The 17,065-nt window shown below is 45.1% G+C and overlaps 1 protein-coding gene across 2 annotated transcripts in view; it reads right to left on the bottom strand.

Annotated features, from left to right (window-relative positions):
* Positions 599-17,065, bottom strand: part of VSTM5 (V-set and transmembrane domain containing 5) — a 29,356-nt gene continuing 12,889 nt past the window's right edge. Inside the window, exons 2-4 of one of the 2 annotated variants that reach the window (XM_018043461.1) lie at positions 3,310-3,636; positions 3,073-3,213; positions 599-2,963 (exon numbers count right to left, since the gene is read on the bottom strand). In XM_018043461.1, the coding sequence (XP_017898950.1) occupies positions 2,920-2,963; positions 3,073-3,213; positions 3,310-3,636 (512 nt within the window). In that variant the 3' untranslated portion in view covers positions 599-2,919. Of the gene's footprint in view, positions 3,214-3,309; positions 3,637-17,065 lie in introns of both variants that reach the window. The other variant, XM_018043460.1, reaches the window with a different exon arrangement.

Below are 17,065 nucleotides of genomic sequence, written 5' to 3'. Positions count from 1 at the left end.
CCAGACATGCTGATAACCTTCCTATCTCTCACTGCCTGGGCTCCTCAGCTGTGTGTGGTTCGATTTCAAATCAGAGGGAGCATGCAGTCCCGCGGGGTGTTTGGCATCTCCCTTGACTCCAGAGGACCGAGGTTCTCTTGCAGCAATCCTTGCCCACCTGGAACACCATGAAATGAGAGAGAAGCGTACACGCTTCTGGGTTTTTGAGATCACAGTCTCAGACGGGACATTCTGTCCACAGGGCACGTATGTTCTGTCCCGCGTCCTATGCACTGTTGACTGGGTGATACACCCACCACATCCTCGATTTGGCCCCTTCCAAAAGCAGGAAGGGCTCTACTGAATTGTAAGTAACATTCTGGAAGCAAGAGCTTCAAATTAGTCTGGTTATAAGGCAGGGGAGAATAATGGTGTTTTTCTGACTTGCTGAAGAATATTTATGGTTAGAATTAGTGTGATTAATTGCACTGTCATTTAAAACTTTGCCAGGCCCCTGGCTCTGGCTGAGGGTTTTGCTTGTCTGCAGCCGACGGAAACCTCTTCTAGGCCTCTGAGTTCTCTGCAGGGATAGGCTCACAAATAAAGGATCGGGGCTTTATTTTTAGGTTTTATTTCAGCCTTTAAAAGTTTATTTTTTTTCACAGCTTGAAACATAACTTACAGTTTAACATGTTCAGTGGCTAAACCTCTATGATTTAATATTTTCTTTTTTGGAAAGTAGAACTCCCAGGCTCAAGAATCAAGAACTTTCCACAGGAATATTCAAACTGGGGGAACTTTCAAAGTGCAAAATAGAGACATGGAAAGCTGAAGGAACAACCTTTGATGAAGATTTGGGGTGGGGGAGCAAATTTAATTTATATCTGGATTGGTACATCTCGCTGGGTATTCTTTTCAGCTTCTCCTTTTATACGAAGATTTCCACCCTTGACTTCTGAGAAGCTGAGAGGCAGAGTTCTGGAAAGCAGGTAAGGTGTCAAGAGGACAGAGGTTCTGGGAGCTAACTAGATTTAATCCGATTTCCTGCTGATGGGCTTGCTGTGTGAAAAAGGGACAGTCAGGTTGATCCTTTCTGGCCTGTCTCATCCTGCTTCCTCATGGTGCTGGAGACCAGTACAAGAAACCCTCCGTGGTGGAGGTCTGGTTCCACTGGCTGCTGCATGGGGAAAGGGCACAGGTGTGTCTGTGTATGCCTCTGTGACCGAGAGGCGGCCTGAGGTGACCCATGTCTGTCATGCACTTGGGCTACAAATCAGTCATGCAGATTAGCTGCTCTCTGGCATTCTGAATCAAGTAATGCCTCTGGATCGATGATAGCTCCCATAACCCCAAAAGATTCCTTGCTGTAACCCTGGAGACAGTATGTAGGCAAAAGCCTCATACTGATGTCTCCAGACAACTTTCTGGAAGTGATATGGACACTTGGGACTTGGAGGGAGGGAGAAGAGAATGTTCTAGGTCTCCTTCATGTGTGAATGGGTGAATCTGCAGTTGAGGGCTGGAGACACAGCTAATAAGGTCAAATTCCACCAATAAACGGAATGGTACCTTTGACTTGTAGCTAAGGATGTTGGAGAGAAAGAGGAGAACGGAAGATAAATTCAGGCCTGCTTTAGAGCTTGCTGAAAGGAGGCTGGCATGGAGAAATACAGGTACCCACGGTGGCCAGTGACTTCGGAGGCTAAGGGCCGGGGCCAGCTGTGGCCCATCCCCAGTGGCACGTGAAGCCCCAGCACTCTAGGGTGCTTGACTTTCTCCAGGACCCGGCACAGCGCTCATTGAGTCCTAGGCTCTGGAAGATTCTTCACAGCTTCCTTTAATTGCTCAGAGTGCTCTGTGCTACTGTGGGCTTTGCTTGATACTTTGAGGGTGAGGTAGGCGAGGGCCAGGTGTTCCCCAGCCCGCTGGGAGCCAGCGAGGCCCTGGCGTGCTAGGAAGCGTGAGTGACTGAGGGAGTAGGTTTGAAGCCCGCAGTGACTTTCCTGCCCATCCTGCAGCCGCAGCCTTCACACAGGTGGTGTCCCCAGCTTGTCATGGGGCCACCTGCGTGGAGATGAGCTGCTCTCCTCACAGTGGCCTCCCCTGGGGCCTCAGGAGGGAAAGTCTAATTCACCCTGGAGTGAGAGAGGAAAAGAAAGGCAATTCTCTCCCTGTCCCTTGTTCCCAATGGTGGTCCCCCCAGAATAAATTTAGCTCTTCTCCCTAAAGCTCCAAGCCACAGGGAGGAGGGGGTGCTCTCCCTACTCTGAGAGGTGCTCACAGCAGTCCCCACAGGAGAAGCTGGAGGCGGCCACAGGCAGAGAAGACCAGAGCACAGAGAGCATGTTACAGCGCAGCATGCTTGGTCTGGAAACACTCCTGCCTCTGCTATGGGGCTTATTGATGGCTCAGGAGGTAAAGAACCCATCTGCAAGGCAAGGAGCCACAGGAGACACGGGTTCGATCCCTGGGTTGGGAAGACCCCCTGGAGGAGGAAATGGCAACCCTCTGCAGTGTTCTTGCCTGGAGAATCCCATGGGCAGAGGAGCCTGGTGGGCTACAGTCCATGGGGTCACAGAGTCAGAAATGACTGAGCACAAGCACATGGGCACGGGGACCCCTCCAGTGCCCCCTGCCCCGCCAAGCAGAGTGCAGTGAGAAAGCAGACTGGGCACTGGGCCGCCGCGGCCCCACGGCTGAGCACAGCGCCAGCTCACAGCCCCGCCCTCCTCCTCGTTGACCTCCACGCCACTGGGACTGACGTGGTCCAATCCAGAGTCCAGCTCCAGGCAGTCAGCTTCGTCAACATGCAGCTACCCCAGCAGCAACGTGTGGCTATGGCAGAACAAAAGGCTCGGGCAGGACTGGCCACGTGTGTTCCTTTCGTTGGAAAATCACATCTTCCTCTTGAGGTAGGAATGTCACTGGGTCTGGCCTTGGCTAACACTCTACTTCCTGCAGCTCAATCTCCTCTGTTGTGCTTTCTGCAAAGCAAAAGACACACTGACTGTGAGTTGCCACTCAGCTGGGGGTGCTTTCTTGGTAAGAAGAAGGTAACATGGGCATCAATTATCACAAGGCCCAGAGAATTACCTTTGAGTTTGTGTCTTCTCTTCCTTTGGAATTTATAGGCACACTTATTACAAACCCACATTAGGCTGATCAGCAGTGCAGCCACAGCAACAAGAAAAGCAAGGAAGACAGCGACAAAGTGGAGGTCTTCATAGAGGATCTCTACAGGTGGGGGGCAGATAACATCTCTTAATATCAAGTTGGCCTCCCACACACTCCAATTTTCTAGAGGCACCAGGGCCCCCGGGAGCATCTCACCTGAGACGTGCAACACGATGGTGCCAAACTGGCTGCTCCCCAGGCGCTCGGTCACCGTGATGATGTAGGAGCCGGAGTCCCGCACGCCCACGCTGAAGAGCTGGATGGAGCCGTTGTCGAAGGTGCACACCCTGTCCTTGTGGCTCTGGGAGATGTTGGCCTGAGTCCCCGGCTTCCACTCCACGATCTTCTGCACTCCCCAGCTGGACGTGTACTTCCATTCGATGGTGGGGATCCCATGGCAGGAGTAGTCAACCGAGAGCAGGATGTCCTCTTCCACCGTGGCGTTGATGGCAGGCTGGGGAATGTACAGTGATACGCCCTGACCTGTGGGATGGAGTGCTAGATGTGGGGCCACTTACATGGGCTCGCAGGGAAGTCAACTTCTATCCTGCATTCGTTTACTTAGCAAGTATTTATTGAGTGCCTATTACATGTCAGGGGCTTCCCAGGTGGCGCTAGTGGTAAAGAACCCGCCTGCCAATGCAGGAGACATAGGTTCGATCCCTGGATTGGGAAGATCGCCTGGAGGAGAGCATACCAACCCACCCCAATATTCCTGCCTGGAGAGTCCCATGGACAGAGGAGCCTGGTGGGCTACATACAGTCCATAGGGTCAAAAAGAGCTGGACACAACTGAAGCAAAGTAGCACTCATTACATGTCAGGCTCTCTTCTGGGTTCTGATGCTGACACTACAGAGGTGAATATTATGGACTGAATTTTTATAGTCCCCTTCCCCCCAATTTCTATGTTGAAGCCCTTCCCAGCCCCACCCAGGTGGCTATATTTGGAAGTGGTGTCTCTAAGGAGGAATAAGGGTTAAATGAGGTCATAAGTGTGGGGCTCTGCTCCAGTAGGATTAGTGGTTTGGCTTTTTTGGGTTTTTCTTGCCACGCCACATGATATGTGGAATCTCAGTTCCTCAACTAGGGGTCAAACACACTCCCTATACTGAAAATTGTGGAATCTTAACCACTGGGCCACCAGGAAAGTCCTTAGGGATTAGTGTCTTTATAAGAACAGTCTCTCTCTCATATGGAGGAAGGACCATTTGAGGTCACAGTGAGAAGGCAGATGTCTGCAAGCCAGGAAGAGAACTCTCCTTGGAAACCAAACCATGCCAGAACCTTGATCTGGGACTTCACAGCCTCCAAACTGTGTGAAAATAAATGTGTTGCTTAAACTCCCCAGGCTGCCATATTTTGTTATGGCATCCCAAGCTAGAACACTGAACAAAGCACAAGGTTATCACTATTTCCTAGAGCTTCCATTGTATGAGGGAGACATACAAGAGTTAAATAAACACACAAGATCACTCTATAAGTGCTTTAAAGATAATGAAACAGGTAGGTGGTGATGGAGGTGGTACACAGCTTTAGACAGGATGGTCAGAGAGAACCTCTCTGTGGAAATGAACTGGAGCCAAGGGACAGAGAGGAAAAGGAGGCAACCATGTGAAGACATGCATTTCAGGCAGAGAAGGCAACTGAAAGACTGAAGTGAGAGTGAACTGGCACGTCTGAGGGACAGAAGGAAGGCCAGAATGTAGAGCGCAGGGAGCCGGGGGGACTTCAGAAGGTGAGGCTGGAGGGCTGGGCGGGGTGATGTGAGAGTCAGGGTGATGGGAAGCCGTAAGAAGGCTGAGAAAGGTGACATTCTCCACCGAGCTTGAGAAAGCCCACCATGGAGAATGTCTGGGGGTGAGGGAGCCAGTGTGGAGGCAGGAAGAACAGTCAGGCGGCTGCCGCAGCGGCTACAAATGGAGACAGCCTTGAAAAGAGTGAGGGGGTCTGACTTAGGATGTGTGTGGGAGCAGAGGACAGAACCTGCTGATTACAGCTGTGGGGTGAGCAAGGCAAAGAGGCATCAAGCAGAGACTTCTACGTGAGTGTGCAGATGAAAAGCTGAGCCACTGGCTAGGATGGTACATGTCATGATACATTTATTAAGTAGGTGCCAGGCACAGGCCCTGTGCTAACTGCTTCACACACCACTGTGTCTTTAAAGCATCAAACAACCCCCTGCAATTCTATCCAGACTGTAACAAACTCCAGCACCAACAGGATTCACTAGCTGGTTTAAGTTCACCCTGCAAGGCTGAGATTCTCACAAAGGTCACCAACTCCAAAGCTCAAATATTTAACCTCTATGCTCAAGTCAAAGGTCAGTGGTTGCCAGTGGAGGGCACAGAATGTGACAAACCTGTGCCAGCCCCCTCTCCCTGCCAACCACACACACACAGAACGGCCAGGGCTGGTTGGAGATGGGGTAGGGCAGGATTCGGGCTTGGAGCCCACGCCTGGGTTTCCACCTCCACTTCCTGTTTAAGCCCTTTACTTGTTGGGTGCCCGGTCGCCTCAGGGCTCCTGCTGTGTGGCTGCAGGTGACCACATCTGTCACTTTTCTCATTGTCCTCTCCTATCCCCACAATATGGGCTTCCCCAGTGGCTCAGGGGTAAAGAATCTGCCTGCAATGCAGGAGACACAGGAGATTCAGGTTCTGTCCCTGGATCGGGAAGATCGCCTGGAATAGGAAATGGCAACCTATTCCAGTATTCTTGCCTAGAGAATCCCATGGTCAGAGGAGCCTGGTGGGCTCATGGGGTCCATGGAGTCACAAAGAGTTGGACACAATTGAAGCAACTTAGTACATGCACATGTATCCGCAGAATATCCTATTACCATTCCTCTCCTAAATTTTTGCTAAGTGGCTGGGGATAATCCAATAGGTTCTACGCTGAAAAACTGGGAGGTAATAATAGCTTTTAAGAATTACAGCTGCCAAGTAACAAAAAAATATTTTCTCCCCAACTTCATTTTTAAAAATGTTAAACTCACAGAAAGGTTGAAAGACAAGTATAATTAATATCCATGCACCCTCTACTAAATTCACCAATTACTAACATTTGGCCACATTTGCTTTCTCTCTCTCTGGAAGGAAACAGAGGTTAAGTTCCAGGTCAGCCCTTGGAGGGTAGGAAGTAAAAGTGCTTTCTTCATCTCAGTATTCCCTGTGCCCAGCATAATGCCTGACACCCAGCAATTGACCAATAAATGTTTGTTGAATGAGTAAGTGAACAACTAATAATTATGTGAACAAGGAGGTGAGCCTTGTTGAAATGGTCTCATAGAAATGTTGCTGCTTGGGTGGTTCAGCCTTCCTGGTGGTCAGTGGCAAAAAATCTGTCTGCAATGCAAGAGACACGTATTTAATCCCTGGGTCAGGAAGATCCCCTGGAGAAGGAAATGGTAACCCACTCCAGTATTCTTGCCTGGAGAATCCCATGGACAGAGAAGCTTGGTGGGCTATAGTCCATGGGGTCACAAAAGACATGACTTGGCAACTAAACAGCAACAACAAACAAGTTTCTACACACACAGAAAAAAAGTAAAGTGTGTTAGTCGCTCGGTCATGTCCAACTCTTGTTGGCCCCATAGACTATAGCCTGCCAGGCTCCTCTCTCCATGAGATTCTCCAGGCAAGAATACTGGAGAAGGTTGCCATTTCCTTCTCCAGGGCATATTCCAGACCCAGCGATCAAACTCAGGTCTCCCGCATTGCAGGCAGATTCTTTACCATCTGAGCCACCAGGGAAGCACTTTAACAGGGACCTCGGGAACCTCCATTTCGAGCCTTTCAGTTACTTTGGCTCAAGAAACAGCAAAACTGAAAAACAAAAATAGTAAGCCCAAGTATTTCAGATGCTGACACAGCTGCAAACTGGCCAACTGGTCCTTGTTAGTTTCTGTATTTTCTTTTGATCAGAGAAACCTCCTCCTAATCTGACAAATGAATCAGGCATTTAATTAGGTTTTAGGAACAAAGAGTTCCTCCTCTTCCTGATACATAGAATCAGGAATGAACTGTCTATGGCAAAGATTAATAGGAAAATTAATAGTTCTAAGCATTTAAAGGCAAACTGTTTGTCAATTGTTTAAAAAGTTGAATTAATGAGTAACCACCCCTGCACCATATGCCAAAATCATTCCAGAACAAGTCCAAAGGAACTGAGTGGCCTGGCCAACATTCAGACCTGGCTCAAACGTTCTACTCAAGGAAGCTGATGCAGTAAATCAGATTTCACTTGTAAAATGGATGCCAGGCAGCCATGAACAAGAATGAATTTTGTGTGGGCCAAGGAAGATATCTATTCATGAAGACATGGTATTCAGTTAAAAAATAAATTTATAGGCCTTCCCTGATGGTTCAGTCGTTAGGAACCCGCCAGCCAAAGCAGGGAACACGGTTTCATCCCTGATCCGGAAGAGTCTGCATGCCTCAAGGCACCTACGCCTGAGTACCACAACTACGGAAGCCCGCGTGCTCTCGAGCCTGGCCCCACACCAAGAGAAGCTGCAGCGACGAGAAGCCAGAGTACCACACCTCTAGAAAGCCTGTACGCATCAGTGAAGGCCCATCACAGCCAAAAAAATGTTCTTTTATATTTGTAAAACAGTATGCTATGATCTTATTTACATATGAGTAAATATGTGCTAATATGTATATATTCTGTATAGAAAAATGTTGGAGTAATATGTGCTCTATTAATAGGGATTGTGCATTAGAGATTGGATGGCAACAGAAAATTTAAGTTATACATTTATATCATTTTGAATTTTCACACTAATTAAACTGATAATTAAAAAAATGTTTAAGAAATCTTTTAAAGTTCTCCTGATTAGACCAATCTGGTGAGCAAAGTTTAAAAGTTTACCTTGCTCTTCATATTTACTCGAATTCTTTATGGAGAGAAGAAAAGAACTAAATTCTACCAGTTTCCAAGATAGATGCAGATGCTTCCTTTAAGGAAGAGGTCATGAACTGAAGACATCAGCAGGACAGAAGCCACTGGAACCTGAACCAAAGGGCTTCCTGAAAACCTGACTTCCTAGAGCTGCTGACACCCACTGGAGACCAGTCAAAGAGAAAGTACCAGGCAAGTGCCACCAGCTACCGAGCAGCAGCCTGGAAAATAACACTCAGGATGGGTCCTTACTCCTTTTCCTACAAGTAAATTACAGAGGTAGTGCTTCACTGCCTTTAAAAATTGATTATTTAAGGATATATTCCCTTAAATATATCCTCCTTGTGAGAAAGCCAAGCCAAATCACAATAAAGGATAATACTGTTTGGTATTTGGGCCACAGTTTTGGGAGACAAGAATTAATGGGGAGATACATATTACCTGTTATGGAGGATATGCCTTAATCAGCACAACTCATTTTCACCTCACTTATCTAGAAAGCCACCTATCCAGTCTGTGTGATCATCAGGAGAGACCCAGGAAACAAGCGTCATCGTCATGAGCCTCCTTATCAAGACTGTATGCAGCTAAGGGGCCTCCCCAGTGGCTCAGTGGTAAAGAATCCACCTGCTGGTGCAGGACCCATGAGTTTGATCCCTGATCCAGGAAGATCCCACATGCCTTGGAGCAACCAAGTCCGTGGGTCACAACTATTGAGCCTCTGCTCTGGTGTCTGGAGCCACCGAGCCCATGTGCCTGGAGCCTGCACTCCACAACAGAAGCCACTGCAATGAGAAGCCCGCGCAGCAGTGAAGAGCCAGCGCAACTGAAACTAACTGAATAAAAATAGATAAAATTACATTAAAAAAAAGACTGTATGCAGCTAAACTATGAGTCAGAAAGCCAAGTCTCGGAGTCCTAACTTGGAAGGACTGGAGCAGGGTGCTGGAGTGATGAGTCCCATCACAGAGGGGTCATTCCAGGTGTGGTGAGGTGTGGTGGAGACACCTGGCGTGGGTGGGTCTACAGGGGCTCACCCTGGGGACCTCATAGCTGTGAGACCTGCAGACAGAGCCTTCACTGCTGAGAGCCTCGCTTCCTCCGCTGTGGAATGAGGACTGGAACACTCCCAGGGGAGGGCTGCAAGGATAAGGCAACCCAGCACGTGCAAGGCCCAGCCGGACTCAGCACGCAAAGCCTGCCCAGGGCCTGCAGCCCCTCATCCCCTCCCCATCAGTGGGTCACTGGCCTCGAGTGACCAAGACTCCTGGTTTGCCCAGGGCTGCAAGTTTTCCCAGGTTCAAGGGCTTCAGGGCTAAAAGCAGGATGGTCATGGGCAAAACAGAACAGCCGGTCACCCTATCTGAGATTCACAGAAACACTGAAGAATAAACCAGACAAACAGCAGCTGGCTCCTGAGGCACTCACGGGGCTTGACAGTGGGCACAGAGGCAGCTCTAGGCAGGCAGGACAGAGCCGTTCTGCCCTGTGCGCTCTCGGCTGTGCTGAGCTGCGGAGTGTGGGCTCCAGGTGCGACGGTTCAGTACCTGTGGTGCTGGGCTTCTCTAGCTGAAGGCGTGGGCTTAGCCGCCCTGCAGCATGTGGGCTCTCAGTTCATGACCAGGGGTCAAATCCTCATCCCAGGCATTGGGAGGCAGGTTCGCAACCACTGGACCACCAGCTAAGTCCCAAGTCATTCTTCCTCAACCCTCTGTCTTCCAAAGGCATCTCCACAGCTCAACAATCTCATTGCATCTCCTTTTTAGTGATCAAGCCCAGCCCCGCACTCCCCACTCCCCCTCCACAGCAGGGCACTGGCTCATGGGTGTTGGCTGGAGGAAAGTATACCATCATCCCCATTTTAAAGAGGCGGAAAGTCACTGAGGCTAAGTAATTTGTGCAACAGCACAGTCAGAGCAGAGATGGAAATCCAGGGTACTCTTCAACTGTCCCAGTAATAAGCCAGGATATTTGCAGGAGCTGGGAAGAGGCAAGACATCATTAAAGCTGAGGCTTGAAGACTAAGACTTTGAAAGGGAATAAGGGCAATCCCAGCTGAGAAAACAGCCCACCTAGAGGGGCACGATGGGTGCTTATGTTTGAGGCTTGGTGAATGGGAAGCACAGATGAGCTGTACCACGAGGAATCTGTCACAGGCTTGGATCAACTGCATGTGTTACTGCAGGCATTGAGGCCCCAGGATGGTGTTCAAGAGGAAGCGTGTGCTCAGTTGCTCAATCACGTCTGACTCTTTGCAGCTCCCTGGCCTGTAGCCCACCAGGCTCCTCTGTCCATGGGATTCTCCAGGCAAGAATACTGGAGCAGGTTGCCACCTCCTCCTCCAGGGGATCTTTCCAACCTAGGAATTGAGTCTGCATCTCTTATGTCTCTTGCACTGGCAGGAAAATTCTTTACCAACTAGTGCCATCTGCATGACATATCTAAACTGCGCTTCAGAAGGGGCAATCTGGCTGCAGAATCCACGATCTTATCATCTGTGCACCTCACCTGCATTGCCCTGGGCCCACCACATGTTCCTGACCTATGCACCTTCAGGAGAACTCATGGCTGGAGCCCAGTTGGGAGCACCCTGCAATGCTGAGTGGACAGACCTGGGCCCGCCACTGACCAGGACTGGGGAGACAGCAGTGGGGGTGGGGTAGGAAGTGCATACACGCGGGGCAGAGCTGCCTTGGACAGGTCTCTGCTGGGATAACTCATTTCCAGTTCATTTCAGAAATACTAGTGCCCAGCACAGGGCCCAGCACTTCGTAGTTGCTCACAATATACTCGCAGGAAAGAACAAATAAAGGACAAATAAGCACACATGCCCTGCTGCCTGAACTGCTGCCCATTGGGAAAGAGCAGGAAAGCGTGGGGTTGGACCTGTGCTGAGGAGGCAGCAGTTCTGATTGAGGGAGGTCCTGACAAGACTCCTTTCCCTACTAGAGTCAAATAGCTAAGACGAGAAACAGCACAATTTTAAGCTGGAACTAAGATATGCATATCTCCTTCATTCTTGAAACAAGCAAGTCTGGAGTTTAAGAAACATAGCTTCATGAGGAGCCAACAGAGCAACCCCAAATACTGGCTTTCTGGTTTAGATGCCATGAATGGTGTTAATGATTGACATCCACACATAATTTATAGGGTACCTATCCCTCCTGTTAGCTCGGGTAGTAATTCCTCAGCTTGGTGCCTGATTACTCAGAGACCAAAGCTCAGCTCCTCCCTGAGGGAGCTCCTCCCATCCCCTTGACATTGCTATATAATGGCCTTGGGAAGTCACCCAGATGTCAGCCAAGCCCAAACAAAAGAGATGCAAGCTGACATCTAGGCTGGCAGGCTGCTTTCCTTCAGGTTTCTGTATTTGTACCCCAACCAGAAATATCACTCCAAAACAGCAAGGACCACCATTTCTAGTTGCAACACTCGTTAAGTATTACCTGTCATATACATTTATCACAGTCCATTGAAACCTAGGCTGGGAAAGCTGATTGACTTGGCTGCTATCAGACTAGGAACAGTGAGAAAGTTTGATAACATGTTGTCGGGGTGTGTAGAAGTTATACTGAATCATTACTGTGGTGATTATAAGTGGGCGTGACCTGCTTGAAGGGCAATATGGTGAAACCTATAGAAACATTAAATAGCACATACCTTTTGACCCAGAAATTCTATTTCTAGAAAATTATCCTACAAGTAGTAAGGGCACAGAGATGCAAAGATACAAGTGCAGATATTGTCACTGAGGCATAGTACAGTCAAACGCAGTAGCAAAAGACTGGTGACAACGTATGTGTTAGCTGGTAAGGAACCAGCAGAGGAAAACTGTTTCTTACTCCATCAAGAATGCTTCTGACACTTACTACCGGAAGTTAGTGCAGATCCCACAGGTTAAGGGCTCAGTCTCACAAGACTGCTCCCCACTTCAGACACCAATCACAAGTCCAAGTTTCTGTACTTCTGACCAACTGGGTATAAATTGGAGGTTTCCATGGTTCATCAGGTTTGATAATTTGCTAGAACATCTCACAGAACTCAGGAAAGCACTTTACTTACTATGAGCACTTTATTATAAAGGATACAACTCAGGAACAGCCACACAGAAAAGATGCCACAGGGCAAGGTATGTAGGAGGGACGTGGAACTCTCATATATCCTCTCTGGCCACACCACTCTCCCAGCATCTACATCTGTTCACCAGCACAGAAGCTCTCCTCTTCCAACTTATTCAGTTAGTGTTTTAGGGGGAGGTCCCATGACATGCTTCTCTGGTGGCTCAGATGGTAAAGCATCTGCCTACAATGCAGGACAATTGGGTTTAATCCCTGGGTTGGGAAGATCCTCTGGAGAAGGAAATGGTAACCCACTCCAGTATTCTTGCCTGGAAAATCCCATGAATGAAGAGTATGATAAGTTACAGTCCCTGGGGTCACAAAGAGTCAGACATGACTGAGCGACTTTCACTTTGACATGAGCATGATTAAATCATGGCCATTAGTGATTAACTTAATCCCCAGGGTTTTTCCTTCAGGGGTAGGGGCTAAAAGTTCAGGTTTTCTTTCTTTCTTTCTTTCTTTTTTTTTTTTTAAAAGTTATTATTTACGGCTCAGCTGGTTTTTTGTTGCTGTGCGGGCTTTTCTCTAGCTGTGGCGAGCAGGGGGCTACTCTCTAGTTGTGGTAAGCAGGCTTCTCATTGTGGTGGCTTCTCTTGCTGTGGAGCACAGGCTTTAGTAGCTGCAGCACATGGGCTTAGTAGTTGCAGCTTCCAGGCTCTAGAGCACAGGTTCAATAGTGGCACATGGGTTAACTTGCTCTGTAGCATGTGGGATCTTTCTGAATCATGGGTTGAACCCATGTCTCCTGCATTGGCAGATGGCTTCTTTACCATTGAGCCACCAGGGAAGCCTTGAAAGTTCGAACTTTCTAATCCTTGCCAGTGAGCCCTCATCTTCCAAGAGTCACATCATTAACAAACAAACAAACAAAAAAAGCATTCATGACTCTGGAGAATCCAAGGGTCTTAGAAGCTTATATGTCAGGAACCAGAGAATGGTCCTGGGACCTTCCTGTTGGTCCAGTGGTTAAGATCCTGCACACCCACTGCAGGGGCCATGGGTCTGATCCCTGGTCATGGAAGTAAGATCTTGCATGCCACAAGGTACAGCCAAAAAAAAAAAAAAAGTTTCTACCACCGATATCACCCAGGAAATTACTAGGTTTTCGGGAATCAGGAGCAGAAAACAAATACATATTTCCTATTATGTCACAACTGATTAAGTACATCATTAATATTCATACTTTGGAATATTACACCAGTACTTTAAAAATGAGATAGATCTGTAAGCATTGATATTAGATTATCTCAAAAATAATGAAAAAGCACAGAGCAGAACAGTGTGTACAAACTGTTCTGTTTGAGTAAACTAATGATATGTATATGTGCACGTGTGCACACACACAGATATGCACATTTATCCATAACACGCACAAAATATCTCCCAAGGGTATTCTAAAAATCAGTTGTCTTTGGTTGTCTTCAGGGAAAGGACTGGGTGTCTGGGATGGGAGAAAACTTTACATTTCACTTTATATCCTTTTGAACAGTTAGAATATTTTAGTGAGTAAGAGTATTATTTAAATAAAAACAATAAATAAACAAAATGCATGCCAAGATTGGGTCAGAGTCCCAGATTTTTCACATTTGAAAATGTTGGCAATTCACATTTATATTAATACAATTGACAAAGTACTTCACAAGCACTGTCTCAACCTGTGAGGGAGGCAGGGGATTAGGGTAAAGGACCCATGCTTTTTGCTTCACAGGTACTTGCTTATTTGATCACTAAATATATGCACTCAACACAGGAGCACCTAAATATAAAGCAAATATGAACAGACATAAATGGATAAATTGACAGTAAATATATATACTTACTTATATATACTTTTTATATATATATATAGTAATAAGTATAGTAGGGTGCTTTAAAACCCTACTACAGCAATAGACAGATCATCCAGACAGAAAATCAATAAGGAAACACTGGCTTTAAATGACACATTAGACCAGAGGGACTTAATGGATATATAAATAATATTCCACCTCAAGGCAGCAGAATACACATCTTTTCAAGTGCACACAGAACATTCTCCAGGATAGATCATATGCTAGGCCACAAAACAAGCCTCAGGTCATTTAAGAAAAGTGAAATCCTATCAAGTATCTTTTCTGGTACAACACTATGACACTAGAAATCAACAACATGTGAAAAACACAGCAAATATCACAAGCACATGAAGGCTAAAGAATACACTACTAAACAACCAATGGTTCACTGAAGAAATCAAAGAAATCAAAGAAATACCTGGAAACCAAAAAAAAAGAAGAAAACATAATGATCCATATTCTATGAGTTGCAGCAAAGGCAGTTCTAAGAGGAAAGTTTATAGGGATACAAACTTACCTCAGGAAACAGAAAAAAAAAATCTCAAATCAAAAATGAAACAAAAAAAATCTCAAATCAACAACCTAACCTTGTACCAAAAGGAATTGGAAAAAGAATAACAACTCTCTCCCAAATTAGAAGGAAAAAAAATCATAAAGAACAGAGCAGGAATAGAGACTAAAAAAATAGAAAAAAATGAAACTAAGAGCTGGTTCTTTAAAAAGACAAACAAAATTGATAAACCATTAGATAGAGTCATCAAGAAAAGAAAGAGAGGGCCCAAATCAATGAAGTTAAAAATGGAAAAGAAATTACAACTGACACTATAGAAATATAAAGGCTCATATGAGATTACTACTAACAATTATATACCAACAAAATGGATAATCTAGAAGAAATGGACAAATTCTTAGAAACATACAATCAAGATTGAGACAAGAAGAAATAGAAAATATAAACAGAGCAATTAGCAGTAATGATGCTGAATTCCTAATTTTAAAAACTCTCAACAAACAGAAGTCCAGAACCAGGTGAATTCTACCAAACATTTAAAGAAGAATTAACATCTAGCCTTCTGAAAATATTCCAAAGAACTGCAAATGAACACAGTCTTCTGAATTTATTCTACTAGGCAAGCACCATCATCATATCAAAACCAGACAAAGATACCACAAAAAAAGAAAACAGGCCAATATCACTGATGAAGAACACAGATACAAAATTCCTCAAAAAATAAAAAAAAATACTAGCAAACCAAATCCAACAATATATTAAAACAATCATACACCATGATCAAGTGTGATTTATCCCAGGGATATAAAAACAGTTCAACATTAGAAAATCAGTATGATATGCCACATTAATAAACTGAAGAATAAAATATGATCATCTCGATAGATGCAGAAAAAGTTTTTGACAAAATTCAACATTCATTTATTATAAAAATCTATAGAAAGTGGGCATACAGGGAACATTCCTGACCATAAAGGGGTCATACATACATAAAAAAGGTCATATATGACAAACCCACAAATAAAATCATACTCAATGATGAAAAATTGAAGGCATTTCCTCTAAGATAAGGAATAGGACAAGATGTCCACTCTTGCCACTTTTATTAAATATACTATTGTAAGTCCTAGTGACAGCAATCAGAGAAGAAAAAGAAATAAAAGGAATCCAAATTGGAAAGGATGAAGTAGAACTGTGACTGTTTGCAAAAGATGTGTTACTTTACATAGAAAATCCTAAAGATGCCACCAAGAAAATTATAGAGTTCATTAATGAATCTGATAAGATTGCACATACAAAATTGATACACAGAAATCTGTTGCAATTCTATACACTAACAACAACCTATCAGAGAAAAATTAAGGAAACAATCCTATTAAGTATCTTTTAATATATATCATGATAAGATGGACTGAAAGAGCTAATATTGTTAAAATGTCCGTACTATATAAAGCAATCTACATATTCAATGCAATGCCTATCAAAACAATGGCAATTTCCCCAGAACTATAACAAATAATTTAAAAATTGGTTCAGTTCAGTTCAGTTCAGTCGCTCAGTCGTGTCTGATTCTTTGTAACCTCATAGACTGCAGCACACCAGGCTTTCCTGTCCATCACCAACTCCCGGAATTTACTCAAACTCATATCCATCGAGTTGGTGATGCCATCCTCTGTCATCTCATCCTCTGTCATCCCCTGCTCCTCTTGTCTTCAATCTTTCCCAGCATCAGGGTCTCTTCAGATGAACCAGTTCTTCACATCAGGTAGCCAAAGTATTGGAGTTTCAGATTCAACATCAGTCCTTCCAATGAATATTCAGGAGTGATTTCCTTTAGGATAGACTGGTTAGATATCCCTGCAGTCCAAGGGACTCTCAAGAGTCTTCTCTAACACCACAGCTCAAAATCATCAATTTGTATGAAAACTCAAAAGACCCTGAAGAGCGAAAACAATCTTGAGAAAGAGGACCAAAACTGGAAGTATCATGCACCCTGATTTTAAACTATACTACAAAGCTACAGTAATCAAAACAAGTGTAGTACTGGCACAGAAATAGACACAAAGATGAACAGAACAGCATCAAGAGCTCAGAAATAAAACCATGCAACTATGGTCAATGAAGAAAAGACAGTCTCTTAAGTAAATGGTGCTGGAAAAACTGGACAGATACATATGAAATTAGAACATTTTCTCACATCATACAAAAAATAAGCTCAAAATGTATTAAAGACCTAAAGGTAAGACCTGAAACTATAAAACTCCTAAAAGAAAACATAGGCAGAACACTCTGACATAAATTGTAGCAACATTTTTTAAAATCTAAGATAAAGTAAACAAAAATAAACAAACAGGATCTAATCAAACTTAAAAACTTTTGCACAGCAAAGAAAACCATTGACAAAGTACAAGGACAACCTTCTGAATGGGAGAAAATATTTGCAAATGATATAACCAATAAGGGGTTAATATTCAAAATGTATAAACAGTTCATACAACTGACTATAAAAAGAAAACCTAAAGAATCCAATTAAAAAAGTATACAG

Source organism: Capra hircus, chromosome 29 (assembly GCF_001704415.2).
Source record: "Capra hircus breed San Clemente chromosome 29, ASM170441v1, whole genome shotgun sequence".
NCBI classification, from domain to species: Eukaryota; Metazoa; Chordata; class Mammalia; order Artiodactyla; family Bovidae; genus Capra; species Capra hircus.
This window is presented reverse-complemented; position numbering and strand designations above follow the sequence as displayed.